Genomic DNA, 14,973 nt, shown 5'->3' with positions numbered 1-14,973 from the left:
GATACTAAGTATCTACTTCAACTTGGGCTTTAGGCAAAGACATTTCCACCCCCAAGCAGCAAAGTAGTTTCTCCTGAGGCACATGTCTCAGCTGACACGCCAATTCATTGCCTTCCTTCGCAGCCACTTGGGGTCTTTATGGAGCCTATTCTGCATAGGACTGCAAATACTTTGTCACTCAGGGTGGCTAAAGCCACAACAGGAAGGGATGCCTTCCTTCATATCACTTAAACATTTACTATTACTACTTCAAAACAGAAATAGGAAGACAAAGCATGTGATGGCAAATGGATAAAATAGTATCTCCTATTGGATCACATCAAGGTGGATCCATATTATCTCAGCATTTGTGTTCTAAAACCAGATGCTTCTGGGAAGGCCACAGGAGAGCTGTATCTTCTTGGTGGGTGGACAGTGGACATCTGATGGGCCTAGAGATGGGTAAGCAGAAATAAGAAGTCTTGAAGTCTGAGATTTTAGGGGGCAGGGGGGCAAATAGAGGAGCTTATTCTAATGGGAAATAGGACAAGAATGAGTGAAGGAACCCTAATCACAGTGCTTTAAAATAACAACTGTGATTTGAACAGATGGCAGGTTAAAGTTATGAAGAGCTGACCATTTCTCCTAAAGTTAGACTTCTGATCTAGAGTCAGGGGTCAGAGCCAGAGTCAGGCATTTGTTAGGGTCAGCCCTCCCCTCAAGAGTGCTACCATTCTTTGCTCAGAGATCTCAGGCAGCTCAGGAGTGAACTATGACAATTTGCAACTTTGCTTTTTCTTGTTTAAGGTTAGGCCCTGATTGATACTGGTTTTGCCGATTTCACAAACAAGCTTTTTACAACCATGTTTTCTGAGACCCTTTTGGACTTTGTGCTGCTTATAATTTACTGTCACCCACCTGCATATTTTGTGTTTTACTGGCAATTAGGTAGTGCAGTGTGTCTCTCCAAAAGGGCCTCTGGCTTGCTCAAGGACATATTTCTTTGGAGCAACTCACACTCCTTACCTTGGTAAGTTCCACATCAATTACTGTATGTTTGTTTTCTTTGAACTTCCAGACTGCTTCATTTCTATGGCTTGTTTGACACCCAGACATGTGGCAATATATAAAAACATGAACACATCCAAATCAAAATGGGCTAATGTTTATGTAGAGATGCAAATTTTGCAATTTGCAAATAAAAACTTGTCTGCATGCTGCAAGCATAGTAAAACTTAACAATGCATCATAAACTCAGCATGTTAAACATACATGGAAAATGCAGAATAACTGTACCAAATTAGAATTCAAAGATATAGCCGTATTAGTCTGTAGAATGAGTAGAGAGAGCTTGTAGCACCTTTGAGACTAACTGAAAGAAAGAAGTTGGCAGCATGAGCTTTCATCGACTAAACTCTACTGAGTCTCCTCCTTTGGAGGTCTTTAAACAGAGGTTGGATGGCCATTTGTTGGGGGTGCTTTGATTGTGAGTTCCTGCATGGCATGTGCTTGGACTGGATGCCCTAGAATTGGTCTCTTCCGACTCTATGATTCTATGATTCTACTTCCTCAGATGCATTTGAGGAAATAGACTTTAGTCTACGAAATCTCATGCTGCCAACTTCTTTCTTTCAGTTAGTCTCAAAGGTGCTATAAGATCTCTCTACATACTGTACCAAATTAAGACTAGTAAGTAAAAAAGAAACACCATGCAGCTGGCTGCACTGAGGGAACTAATAATATCTTCAGCTCTTCACTTAACCCAAGGAAGCTAAATTTCATCTATGGAAGGAGCTTTAACACAATCTACAATAGTAATGTGTTTGATAACAAATAGAAGCTTAGCACTCATCTGCATCCAAAGAAGGGACATCAGACAGCTGAAGAATAGCAGAGCCTTGTTTTTATTAAGATAAAGCTACCTCTCACCTGTGTTCTGGGTATTTCACTTCTGCTGCAGACTTGAATGAAGCATTACTGTTCCTTAAAAAAAAAAAGACGGCCAAAGCATTAGGCATACCAGAGATAGAGATATGGACTTGTCCTGCATTATGCCTTTCTTCCTGCCTGGCTTTCTCCTGTCCAAATCCTTTTCACTATGATGGTTAGCACTTACATGCAACACTGTGCATGCCCCATACACTGCAGTCTTTTGTTGCCATAGGTTGGGCCTGACACACAGCTGGAGGGAACTGAGGCAAGATTCAAGGAATGGATGTGGGGAGGCCCTAGGTTCATGTCCACTTCTTCCCAACGCAGTGTGTTGGTTACTTGAGTGATGAATAGGACCTGGAATGAAAGAGAGAAGAGATACACTGTCTCACCAACAGAGTATTGACAGCAGAGTAATTATTGATGTGTGTAGGAAAATATATGATTTAAATGTAAGAGAATGCAGAAATAAAAAGTTCTTAATATTCAACAGGCAATGATAACGAGGTGGAAAAGAAAGCTGAACAAGTGTAAGTCGTTTTTTAATTTTCCTGTCTATATCTCATATGTTGTTGTTGTTAGCTGCCCTTGACACATGGCAATCCTGTGGATGAGGCATCTCTAAAAAAAACCTATCCTCCGCTGCTCTGCTCAGGTCTTGCAAATTCATGCCCTTGACCTCCCTGATTGAGTCTATCCATCTGCCATGTGGTCTTCCTCTCCTTCTTCTGCCCTACCTTTCATAATGTTATTGTCTTTTCTTGTGATCTGTGATGTGGCCAAAGCATGACAGCCTCAGTTTGTTTGAGATTTCAGGTTCGGTCATTCAAGGACCCCTTTGTTTGGTTTTTTTTTATGTCTATGGTATCCTAAGCATGCTTCTCCAGCACCACATCTCAAAAGAATGAGACTATCTCATATAGTTGGTTGCAAACTGTTCTTGGCCCATCAAGTTAATACTGTTAAGTATAAGCAGATTTCGCTCAGTGTTTTCTAAAGCTTTTGACACATTTTAAAATAATTTCAAAAGTGTTTGGAACCATAGCTAAAACATGGATGTTCCTGCTCCCTATTGTTACTATTCAGCTCCAAGATAGCTTTACAGTTAATAACTGGTTCAAATTCTACTCCTGCTTTAGTTGTCCTTTGAAATTAACTTTTCTGCCCTGTCCTGAAAGAAATTGTGGGTTGTATTAAGCTTAAAGTCTAGCTGTTTGCTAAAATAGCTGTTAATCAACATCATTAATATATATATTTTTAATTTGCTTTCTTTTCTAGTAAGCTTCTGTCTCAAATCTACGCTGCTGTTGTAGAAGCTGTCCTGGCTAGTATAGACTCCTATTCAAAAACCTCCAATACCAGTAAGGTACTAATACTCCTTTTTATTATAGGGATTCTGTTGTTTGCTGGCACCGATATAAAATCAGAATACCCAACCAACAAGTAAAACTAACTTCTACTTTAATGGAGGCTTGCAGTATAGTAATCACTCAAAGAAACATTTCTGGAGCAAATTGGAGCCAAAATACTCTGGGTCCTTTTTCTTGCATCCTTCTGAGGTCGCTAAAATGAGTACCCAGACTGTTGGGGGCAAATTAGCTTACTTGCTAATTAGCTTACTTGCTGTTCACTGCTATGATCTTTGGAATAGCGGTATATAAATAAAACAAATTATTATTAATTTATTATTCAGTCTTTTGCCTTTGTTGTGTGCCTTCAAGTTGTTTTAGACTTATGACAACCCTAAAATGACTCTATCATGGGTTTTTCTTGGCAAGATTCATTCAGATTCGCTTTCCTCTGAGGCTGAGAGAATGTGACTTGCTGAGCAGGGGTTCAAACCCTGTCCTCCAGAGTCATAGTCATAGTCCATCATAACCCAACACTCAAACCATTAGTTAATACTGTTGTATGAGTAAATTGCTATATTTTATAAAGCTTTGACATTATTTTAAAATGTCTGATGGATTTGGACCATAGCTAAAATGTACGTACTCATGCTTCCTAGTGGTAGTTACTATTTAATCCCCCTCCCAATTTTATGAGTTTGGCTCATTTGGGTATAGACTTAATGAATGTTTGAGAAATGCTAAGGCAGCTTGCCATCCCTGGATGGGACAGAAGGAGACTGCAGAATGGCCATTACAGAATGATGAGAGAGGGGTACTGGAAATACTCTGTTTTAAATAACTATCTCTTCCTCAGTTATACTAGTTGAAAAAAGAGGAGTGTTTTGTAGTAGTACTTAAGCTTCCAGTGTCACCCCCCCCCCCCCCATCGTTGTTGTCCCACTGACTGTTCTATATGATACGGGAGCTAAGGCAGTTTTGTGTACGCCCAGATAGGCCTGTGATATATCAAGGTCTCCTCCACTTGTGTTGCCATCAGATGATATGACCAGGCTCAGCCTCTGCCTTCTCCATAATGGACTATATAAAAACTATGTTCAAGTCAACTTCAGTTAATAGACTTGCTAACTTTTTTTGTTTGCCTTACTTTCAAATAAATGTAATGCATTGTTTTGTTTCATATGTAACAGTATTATTAGGATTCTCCAGGTGTAAGGTAGCTTGATGTTCTTTTTCATCTCCATTTCTCTTTGTAGGCAAGGGAAGTAGCAGAGCAAAAGTTCCTGAGTATGCTTGATGACTTTGAACTTAGATACTTTAAGGTTCCATTGCGGTATGTTTTGTAGAATTTATGAGATATTTTCCACTGGTGTGATACATGCATAGTTATTCTTTACACATAGGATTGATTTATAGAGACGTGGGATAGCCTCCAAGTTGACAAACTGTACCTGTGAGAGGCCTTGCCTAATGATACTGTTGGCTTTCCTTGCTCTGAAAGTCATTAGATTCATGTACGGTAACATGAAGAGTGGGGACTAGCTTTGGGATGTGTTTGCAGATTTTTGCTTGAACTTACATCAATATAACACAAGCTACCTTTTCTTTCTTCCATATTCTCCCTTCTTCACCTTGGCTCAGTCTGTATATTGCAAAAGCTCTGTGTGTCTTGAGTGTATTCTAAACTGCTCAAGATACCAGATACTTCCCTGCTTGTGTAGTTGAGGTCAACTATCACCTCTTTCAGAAGCTCCCCATTGGCTAGGTACAGGCTGAGTAGCAGGCATGTCTCTTAATAGCAGCAAAGTCATTAGCTCAAAAAAGTCTCTGTGTATGCACTTGGGATCGCAACAATAGCATAATTCAGTACAGTGAATTGAAATAGGTTTTTATTTTGGTAAAAAGTTTTTTAACTTGTATTTTCCAGAATCTAACAGTAAACCTAACAAACAGTAATTAAATTACATCCAATTTGAGTTTTATAAGTCTTGTGTGCTAAAGGGCATCTTAAATGTCTTTAACATTGCTAGTGGAAAGGTACAGAAATTACATATTATTGGTTAGTTTAGAGCAAACTATACATTATGTGGAAGCAAGTTCCTGTTAAATGGAATAAGGACTGTGAGCTTTGAGGGGAAGAGAGCAGGATGCTTTGCCCTTTCCCTGCCACAGTCTTTTTCATTTCAACTTGCCCCCTGCCCTTTGTTCCTTATCCAACATCAGACCAAGTGTGTGTTATAGGAGTAAAAGTATACCTGAAGTACTAGGAAGGAAGAAAAAAATGTTGGTTGGAGCTCAGAGCCTAAAACAGAAGTGAGGAATGATAAAGCAGCAACAGAGTAAGACATCCCACCCTGATTTTTCCACCCTAAATTGCATCCCCTTCTCTTCTTAGAAAGAAAATCTACAAAAGCCTGACAATGTAATGTGTAGTTTGCCCCTCAAACATGCTTCTGTAACACTGTCATTCTATGAGTACAATCCTTTCCCCTCTGCTTCCTTATAGCTCCAGAACAGATTTTCGGATTCAAGCTGTGAACAACCATGGAAGGTCAGTTCCTTCATCCTCTCTTTCAGAGAACTGCAGGTTTTTTAAAAAATGAATGATAACTTCAAAGAAATAGATTTTATCTGTAGTCTGTTCTCCTTGGCCTTAAAAAAGTGACATAGTATGAATGAAATATTTGTGCCAGAATACCTGTAATTGCAAGATGGGCCATACCTCAAACTACTTAGTCCTGCAAGCTCTAGCAAAAGTACTCTAAAATAGATCGGAGTCACTGGAGCAGTGTAAGGTTACAAGCTGAGGATGATATAAAAGTGATTGTTTTATATGGAAATATACTTGCTTGCTAGTTTCTCACTTTTTACACAAAATCTTCAGTTCTTGTGTTGACCTATTAGCAAGATTATATTCATTTGGAATCACCACATGACATTTGAATAACCACATGTGAACAAAATATGTATGTCTGTGTATACATGCCATCTTATTTAGCTTTCTGCCATTCTCCTACCTTCTTTTTTTCCACCCTTTGCTGTGAACTGTTTGTGATTTAACAAACAAGTTAGTGTGGTTTTACATTTCATTTGAATCAGTAAACTATGGTTACCAACTTAAGAGGAAGGGAGAATATTAAACCTCAGTTTGAAGTTGGTTTAATATCTTGACATATTCCAGAGCTGGTATCATATTTCCTTGTTAAAAATGAAACAGAAGTTTGAGTCTAAATGGAAGAACCAGTAAGCTCCATTTCTCAATACAAGGCTTTGGCATATTTAAGCATAACAAGACAAGGCAAAACCATCCAAACTGGGCCAGAGTATATCATTCCAGATCTGCCTTTTCAATCCCAAAGGACCACAGATGCCACTTAGAAATATTCTTTGACAGTTTCAAAATTAAAATTTAGAGTGGTTTTTAATAATTGGAGAAACATAAGAGCTAAATATTATAAGGAAAAGATGTCAACATAACAAAATACGTACATCTGTTTTTATGTGGCAGTGGTTAAGCCTTTCACGAATACCCAGAAGGCAAGCAGTGATTGATCCAGACAGACTCTTTGGAGAGGGCATTTCTTTGTTTTCATGTTTGTGGAGCCAATTCAAGTGTCTCTAAGGGATGCTTTCCTGGCAAAAGAGCTGTATCAAATGGGCAGTCTGCAGACATTCAACTCCTGTTGCTTCTCAGCAGTAATGTCTGCAGTTGCGGTGGCACGTTTATATAGCTTCTGCAGTTACAAGATAACTCCCCAGAAGCACAACATACAAACAGGTAGTCAGCTTCACATCAAAAGAATCTGTAAACCCATTTTTGTGAATGGGTTTTTAATTTGGGATTAAATGTTGCAGTCTTGAGGTGTTGTTGGCCAACAGCGTAGCCAGTGGTGAAAGATCATGGGAATTGCTGTGTAGGACATATGGAGGGTGACATTTGTCACCACTTTACCTATTCCTCTCCCTTTTTGCTGGTCAGCTTTCTTCTGTTTTTATCTTGTTTGACTCCAGGTGCTTGATGTGTGGTGGTTGTGTGGTGTGGTCTATCAAACTGTAAAGTAAGACATTTAAAAACATGTGTTTCCTTTCCCCTACAGAATTGTCCCCCTGGATAATGAGGATAGTCTCTATTTAGTGAAAACTGTGAGTAAGAGTTTAAATTTGTTACGGAGTTTGCTCACTTTCCCTGAGCAAACATGTGTTTTCAGTTTCTCACCCAAATGTCTTGGGAGCCTATTACCAGGTTCTAAAATGCCCAGGAGGTTCTAAAAATACGAAGGGGACAGGCCCTTTGAAAAGCCCTCCTGGGAGTTTGAGGCAGATGTAGATGGAAATTGGCAGGTTGCCGATTTCGAAATGTGTAATCTCTGCAAGACTTCAACATTACCAAAATCACATTTTAAATAACTCCAGGCAAAATAGGTTCTTGGCTATGCTGGCCTTGTAAAATCAGTAAGTGGCTTTTGTGGGATGGAGGGCTTTTTTGTTTTCCATGGGGAAGGTTCCAGCTTCAGCCCTAGGTAATCATCACTTTAAAAGGACCAAGTAGCAAGTGATGGGAACAAGACTGAGGCTGCTGCCATACTCCAGAAATAAAGCAGTCTGACACCACTTTAACTTCCATGGCTAAATGCTATGGAATTCTAGGATGTGTAATTTGGGGCGGCTCTCAGGCAGAGAATATGTCACAAAAATATAAATCTCAGAATTCAGTAGCATTGAGTCAGGACAGTTAAAGTGGTGCAAAACTGCTTATTTCTGCAGTGTGGATATACATGTTGTTACAAATTCAGTTGCAGAAGAACCAGTACTGCTTAGATAATCATTGTGGGAAACTTGTGTTCTGGATCTCAACTCCCTACGTGAGGGAGGAGGATTCTCCAGAAGCTCCTTTCCTCCCCAGAACCATTGTATACCTCACCCCCTGTAAAAATGCAGGTTTTCACTTCCTTTTAAAAACAGAAGTGACCAGAAGTTCACTTGCCACCTCCACACTAAAGCAAAGGCCCACATCGTACTTCAGAGCACAGTCAGGCATCTGTGGGAAGTTAGGAGGCCACATTGGCCCTTCTGAGAAACATTAAGGGGTTGCACACCCCAAACCACCTCACATCTCACACACACACACACACACCAAAAATATCATTTTTTTTGCCCCCAAATGTCTTCTGAGGGGTTTGAGGGGCATTTTCACTATTTCACCCTGCTGCATCATTTTAGGCCCCCTTCTTAGGAAGCAACCAGAAAGCATTTAGAAGCATTTGGGGACAAAGATGTTATGACCTTGGGGACTGTGAGGATGCTTTTATCCGCCCCTGCTTTAGAGGAAATATTTCTCTTCAAGGTTCTCAGCTGGGGCTCTAGAAAAGCTGTTTTCTTGAACTGGGAAATACTGAGTGTTAAAAATGGGAAAGCTTATTTTTGTCTCCCCCATCCCTCACTTTGCTACAGGTTTCCATGACTATATATGACATTCCAGATTTACTGGGTGGAAGGGGCTGCCTGGGATCGGTTGTCTTCTCAGAATCCTTCCTGGTGTCACAGATCCTTGTGAAGGAAAAAGGTACTTTGCTGGTTCAGATCTCCAGCACAAGAAGACACTTGATGAAAAATACTCTGTGAATTACATGTTAAATGAATTATCTGGGTCATGTCAAACCAAGGTTTGGAGTTCCATGAACAAACCAGAGGCTTCTACACTCTTCCTTCCTCTTGCATACTTGATTTCTTTTAGTTTGCTATTACCCACAGTTGGGAAAGCAATTGGAAAGTACAGCCTGCTTGTTTGGATATGAATTCTAACTGTGGTTTGCCTAATCTGAGCCTAGGAGAGTGTGAAGCTGGAACTGAGTTCAGGGCTCTTCTATGCAGTGGCCAACCATGCTTTAATATTGCATGTGAACTGATGGAATGATTTCACATGCTAGCAAATGGCTCCGTTCCAGACTGATGAAACAAGTAAATGAAACTAATTATTTCCTGGCACATACTAGCAGGTGCTTCCATTCCAGATAGAAGATTTCACTTTCCACTTATTAGGAGAGACATTAATTTATTAGAATTCAAAGACATAGCTGTGTTAGTCTGGAAAATCAGTATGCAAAGGGAGCTTGTAGCACTAGCTGAAGGAAAGAAGTTGGTAGCATGAGCTTTTATTTGCCTACTTCTTCAGAAGCATCTGAGGAAGTAGGCTCAAGTCTACAAAAGCTTATGCTACCATTTTTTTTCTTTCAGTTAGTCTCAAAGGTACTACAAGATCAATTTATTGGTTTGCTTTCACAAGCTTTTCAAAAGAAACATTTCTTTAGATTTCTTTAATTTCTCCAGAAGGGGAACATTTTAGGCGTCCTCTGCTTCAATGCTGCTTCACGTGAGCCAACAGATCCAGGCTCTTAACCCTGGCAACCTCTTTGATAACTGAGGTTTTGTAACCTCTCCAAAACCTGACTATTAAAGAGTTTGCTGAACCTGAAATCTGTGAACTGCTAACTCACCATTATGTTGCTTGTGTGAGGAAATGACGTGTGTGAGGAAGTGAAACAGCCCCATGATGGCACTTAGGCTGTTTGTCCTAAGCTTTGGATAGAAGAAGGCGTATGTTTCTACCACTACCACCCCAACCTTTTCCCTTGAGAAAGAGCTGGGTGGATCCAAATAGTGATTTCTGTGCTTGTATTTAATAATAATAATAACAACAACAACAACAATAGTACTTTTTATTTCTATTTCCTGCCTCTCCCTGTGGATCGAGGCAGGATTACAACAATAGAAACAACATTATAAGATAAAAAACTACAATTTCATATACAATGAAGTCAATAAAATACAGGAACTCTTCCTAATCCACTATAAGCACAGAGCTCATTTTATGCCCCATAGAAAATCTTGGGGAGTCTGCTTGTGGGAGAAACAAAGAGAAGATTCTGTAAACCTCCTTAAAAGACTGCCAGATATATATAATTGGAAAGACAATTATGCTTCTTCCTTATATGTATCTAATCCAGGGTTGGTTCTCCGAGATTTCAGAAAGGAAAAATTAAATTTAGAGGGCCTCATCTTACAGAGTAATTTAAAACACAGTAAAGTTGCATGCATTCTTAAAAGCAGAATCCAAGAGGTCTGGAACTATCTTGTGTCTGATTTGCTTGACTTTACTGCAGATGGCAGCATCAACACAGAAACCAGCTACATCATTCTCACCGCAGCAATCCCAAGATCAATTTCCTGGCTGGTAAGTACAGCACCTTGCACCTCTTTTCTTTTTTAAAATAAACGAATGCTCGAAGTCCATTGCCAAACTGTTCTTGTGAACCTGCAAAGATCAAGGAAAAAAGTCCTGCCTGAGTTAATGCTAAGTGCAGCTGGAACAAAAGAAAAGAAATCAATAAAACAAACATCGGGAAGAGCCAGATCAACTTCTGTTGCATATTTGTTCTACTAATATGTATGAGAAATAAGCCAGTAGGAACTCATATAATGGGCATGAAGTTGAGAAATAGGCAAGTAAAGAAACTTGCATTTTGCATTGTGTTTCCTGTTTCTACCAAATGAAATTAGATAGAATCTAATGGATCTAATATTATCAAACAGCTTTTTCAAAAGACAGATTGTTCACTTGCCAGTAGACATCATCCATGTGCTACTTTGGGTGGGGTGGAACTGTTTTTACCATTTCAGTGTGTTGCTGCACTAATCCCAGATCCCTTAATATATTAGCATTTGTTATTTATTTCTTCAGTGCAGAGTGAAGAGTGCTTTGTAATGTTTATCTTGTTGGTGCCAATGTTATCATTTTATGCTTCAGTCTTTAATGCCTCCCCCAATATTTGCTAGGGACTTGGTGTTTCATAGCTCAGCCTCTACACTGGAATGAGCCATCAAATGATTCTGTAACAAAGAGCCATTTTACACTTTTTGCAGCAATTGGGGCAACATTGATGATTGCTATTTTCAAAATGTGAGGAGCAAAAGGGAGCCATGCACCTCTGGACAATGAATGAACACAGTTCCATAGAGCCATCATAACTGCATAAAGACTTTTATTTCTAAAACAAAAGAAACTAAACTAAAGCAATTGTTGGTTTTGGTTATAGGTTGAAGATAATGAAGTGAAACTATCAGAGAAGGCCCAGCAGATCCTCAAGGTTTGTATTGAGGCTCAACTTATTAATTAAGCTTGACATGATACTAGTGCTTTGTTTCTTTGTCTAACAGTATAAGACCAGACAGTGTTAACACAGTGAGATCTTGCCAGTGATGCTGTCAGAAGTCTGGCCATTACGTCCTTTTCTCTTCTAAAACATTTTACAGATTCTGCAGTTTTAGAGAAGGATATCATTTTCATGCATACCAAGAAGGGCAAAAGTTTCCAGAGACTTCAAAGCTGTTCTCTTGGGGCAAACCAGGTTCTCTCAACCTGGTGCCCTTCATATATGTTGGTCTACAGCTCCCATCACGTCACATACAGAAGCCACCAGGAGTGGGATGGATGGTGTGAAATATAATGTGTTCCACATCCATATATCAGAATGTTAGTAGAAAATTGCCTCTAAAGCAGCGTTTGGTGGAGTGGTGTTATAAAGCAGGTTCAGTTTACAGTGGAAATCCATTAACAAATTCACAGTCTATAGTTACTGATGCTTCAATATGTCATGTGTTTAAGTTCAGTTTACAGGCAATTCTGCATGTAAATGTCCCTCTCCCATCTCTCTATTTATATCCAGCCTTTTTCCCAGGCTGAGACTCTCAGCAACTTACAAAAAGGCAGAATATAATAAAAAGAAATAAAAGTAAACATCTTTCTCTGCATGTAATTTCAGTAAATGTCATTCCTGTTTTCATTTTTTCTAAACGTGTTCTAATATTCTAATTGCCCACTTAACTGATTACAAAATGGCTGGCAGCTTTCTTCCCAAACTTGATTATATCAGACAAAGCATTCCTTGGCAATTGTCAAAGTAATAATGAACAACTTAGATTAGCACATGCATGTAGGGCTGTGTTCTATCAATATTTTGGAAGCCATGTTCCTCAAAGCTTATTCTCCCTTCTCTGCCTGCAACCCATCCCAGATTGCTTCTTCTTAAAGCTGTTCTGTGCAGTGGTCCTTGCAGTTAAGACGGCCTGCTGCTCAATGCAAGGATCCGCGATTTGAGTAAAAATTGCATCACTTTCATAATGCATCACTTCCATCAGACCAGTAGTGGTCAGAATCATGCAGCCCACTAGATATTGCTGGATTGCCAGTCTCAGCATCATAGCCAGTGGTGAGGAATGCTGGGAGTTGGCATCTGGGAGGCTGTATGATTCTCATCTTGTGCAAATACAATGCACCAGATAACAACTTGAAAACAAAGCCCTTTTGTTCTCCAATAACCTTGGGACGATGCAGCTGACTTGGTACAGTCACCACCATAAATCCTGTGAGGCTCAAGAGACATTCTGTCCTCTCCATGTCCTGACTGATAGGAAAGGAAAATACCATTAGCTTCAGGATGTTATTCTTCTCTAAGGCTGTATGCTCATTTCTCCAGATGATCCATACTCTCTCACTGGCGGTTTCTTAGTTTTAGAACCACTACTATAAGATTTAAGCCAGAGGAGACATAAGTTAAATGGTTTAGAAGGGGCAAAGTGCATGCTTTGCATTCTGAGAGTGCTAGTCCTTTCTATTCCCTGCCATGGGATCTTTTTAATTGAGTATGCAAGGGACTATTGGACCATGACTCTGGAGATAGAGTATGAATCCCTTCTTGGCCATGAAACCCACTGAGTGACTTGGGGCAAGTCACATTCTTTCAGCCTCAGAGAACGGCAATGACAAACCAAGTGATAGGGTCGCCATTAGTTGGGAACAACTTGAAGGCACACAACAATAACAACAACCTGCCTTGAAGAGATTCTGAAAATGTCTGTATCCAGTACTCAACTAGAGAGAGAAATTATCTGAGCTGGTGTAAGGAAGTTTCTTAGGTTTTTTGGGCTGTTGTGAACTAACCCAGCACATAGGAAGAGTGTCTTTAAAAATAATTCTCCAGAAACTCCATTGCTGTTCATTGACCTTACAAAACATTTCTGGTTTAGCAAGAAGAATCTTTCCTGGGTGTTTTCCTGATGGGAGGTGATGGTGCCTATATTGCTTCTAGCAACTCCCTCTGTCGACCAGAGGAAGGTGAGTAACTTGTCTAATGGTGCATGTCTAATGCTTGCATGTTCCAAACTATTATGGGAGGTGCAGTTATACTCATACATGCTGTCATTGATTTTAATTTTTTCTCATTGTGATTTTCTGTTTACAAATCTCACTGAATAATGTAATGTCCAGGTTTTGAAGAACTCCCAGACTAGCTTGAAGCATGTTAAAGTACCTTGTATAATAGGACCTCCATATCCATGGATTCTGCATCCACAGATTCAACCATCCATGGCTTGAAAATACTCATTTCCTCCCCCCACCCAAGCAACCTTGATTTTGCCATTTTATATAAGGGACATCATTTTACTAGGGCATTATATATAATGGGACTTGAGCATCCATGGATTTTGCTATCCGTGGGTGAGACGATCCTGAAACCAAACCCCAGAGATACCAAGCACCCCCTGTATGTTTGTATGTATGTATGTACATACTTTGGGTGTGTGCGATACATTAGTATGCCTTTTCTTTGCTGGACAGCAGTCTTCTGAGATTTCAGAACCAGTTTGTCTGGTGGCACAGTGAAAGATCTAATGTACTGTTGCCTCTCTCCCATGAAGACTAAACTGCCTTCTGGTTCCAGCTTACTATCTGGCATTGCTACCTGTGGTGATGTTTCCTCAAGGGGTCAATGAAAACTCCCTCAGACCCTTGAGTCTGTCAGGCATGCTGCAGTGGCTTGCTGAGTTGAATGTGCCTCCTCTGGGGTGTTGTCTGATGTACTCTTGACAGAGCCTTTGTACACTCCATCAGAGTTCTCAATTTTGAACTCGTTTTCCCCACAAAGTTTTTTTCAAGCATCTTTTTTTTAAAATCCACAATGATAAATTAATCCATAACCTGCAAAATTAAAAATATTTATACTGCTTGAGTATTCCTTATCTGGAATTCCAAAACCAAAATATTCAAAAATCTGAAATTGCTGGCATGGATGGCTGAGTTAGTGACAATTTTGTTTTCTGATGGTTCAAAGTACACAATCTTTGTTTCATGCACAAAATTATTTAATCTATTGTATATAAAATTACCTTCAGGCTACTAATGACTTTCGTGTTTAGCTTGAGTCTGTCAGGTATTGGATCACATCTCCAAGATATCTCATTATCTGTATACAAATATTCACATACAGTAATAAAACACTTCTGGTCCCAAGCATTTTTGATAAGGGAGACTCAGCCTGTAACAATATATCATGTACAGTCATTTACATTTGTTACCACCTATAAATAATCTATCTGTATTTACCTGCCTACCTATTTATTTTGTATATAATGTCTATTATTAGTTGCTGCATATAACATATTACCTGCTATGCCAAAAATCAGGTTGATTAGATGAAGATTTTCATCATCGAATACTTGGAAATATATTAAGAATTGGTACCAAAGTTGTCCTCCTTTATGGATCCTCTCATTATACAAGGCTAATTTTCCTGCGAGTGCAACTAACCATATTCTGTTAAGATACTTGTGAAATGGAAATCCTTGGGCATTTCCCCAAATTCTGGCAATTTCAGCT

The 14,973-nt window shown here is 39.5% G+C and overlaps 1 protein-coding gene across 1 annotated transcript in view; it reads left to right on the top strand.

Annotated features, from left to right (window-relative positions):
- Nucleotides 1-14,973, top strand: part of LOC149313272 (dynein axonemal assembly factor 9-like) — a 97,530-nt gene that overhangs the window by 46,645 nt on the left and 35,912 nt on the right. Inside the window, exons 11-20 of the mRNA XM_089526393.1 lie at nt 928-1,009; nt 2,405-2,441; nt 3,190-3,277; nt 4,517-4,593; nt 5,767-5,811; nt 7,358-7,403; nt 8,712-8,823; nt 10,421-10,491; nt 11,354-11,404; nt 13,344-13,431. Of these exons, the coding sequence (XP_089382519.1) occupies nt 928-1,009; nt 2,405-2,441; nt 3,190-3,277; nt 4,517-4,593; nt 5,767-5,811; nt 7,358-7,403; nt 8,712-8,823; nt 10,421-10,491; nt 11,354-11,404; nt 13,344-13,431 (697 nt within the window). The remainder of the gene's footprint in view (nt 1-927; nt 1,010-2,404; nt 2,442-3,189; nt 3,278-4,516; nt 4,594-5,766; nt 5,812-7,357; nt 7,404-8,711; nt 8,824-10,420; nt 10,492-11,353; nt 11,405-13,343; nt 13,432-14,973) is intronic.

The sequence above is a fragment of the Sceloporus occidentalis genome, unplaced genomic scaffold (genome assembly GCF_023333645.1).
Source record: "Sceloporus occidentalis isolate IW3139 unplaced genomic scaffold, rSceOcc1.0.p SCAF_5, whole genome shotgun sequence".
Classification (NCBI taxonomy): Eukaryota; Metazoa; Chordata; class Lepidosauria; order Squamata; family Phrynosomatidae; genus Sceloporus; species Sceloporus occidentalis.
The sequence above is the reverse complement of the archived record's forward strand: the minus strand, read 5'-3'. Positions and strand labels throughout refer to the sequence as shown.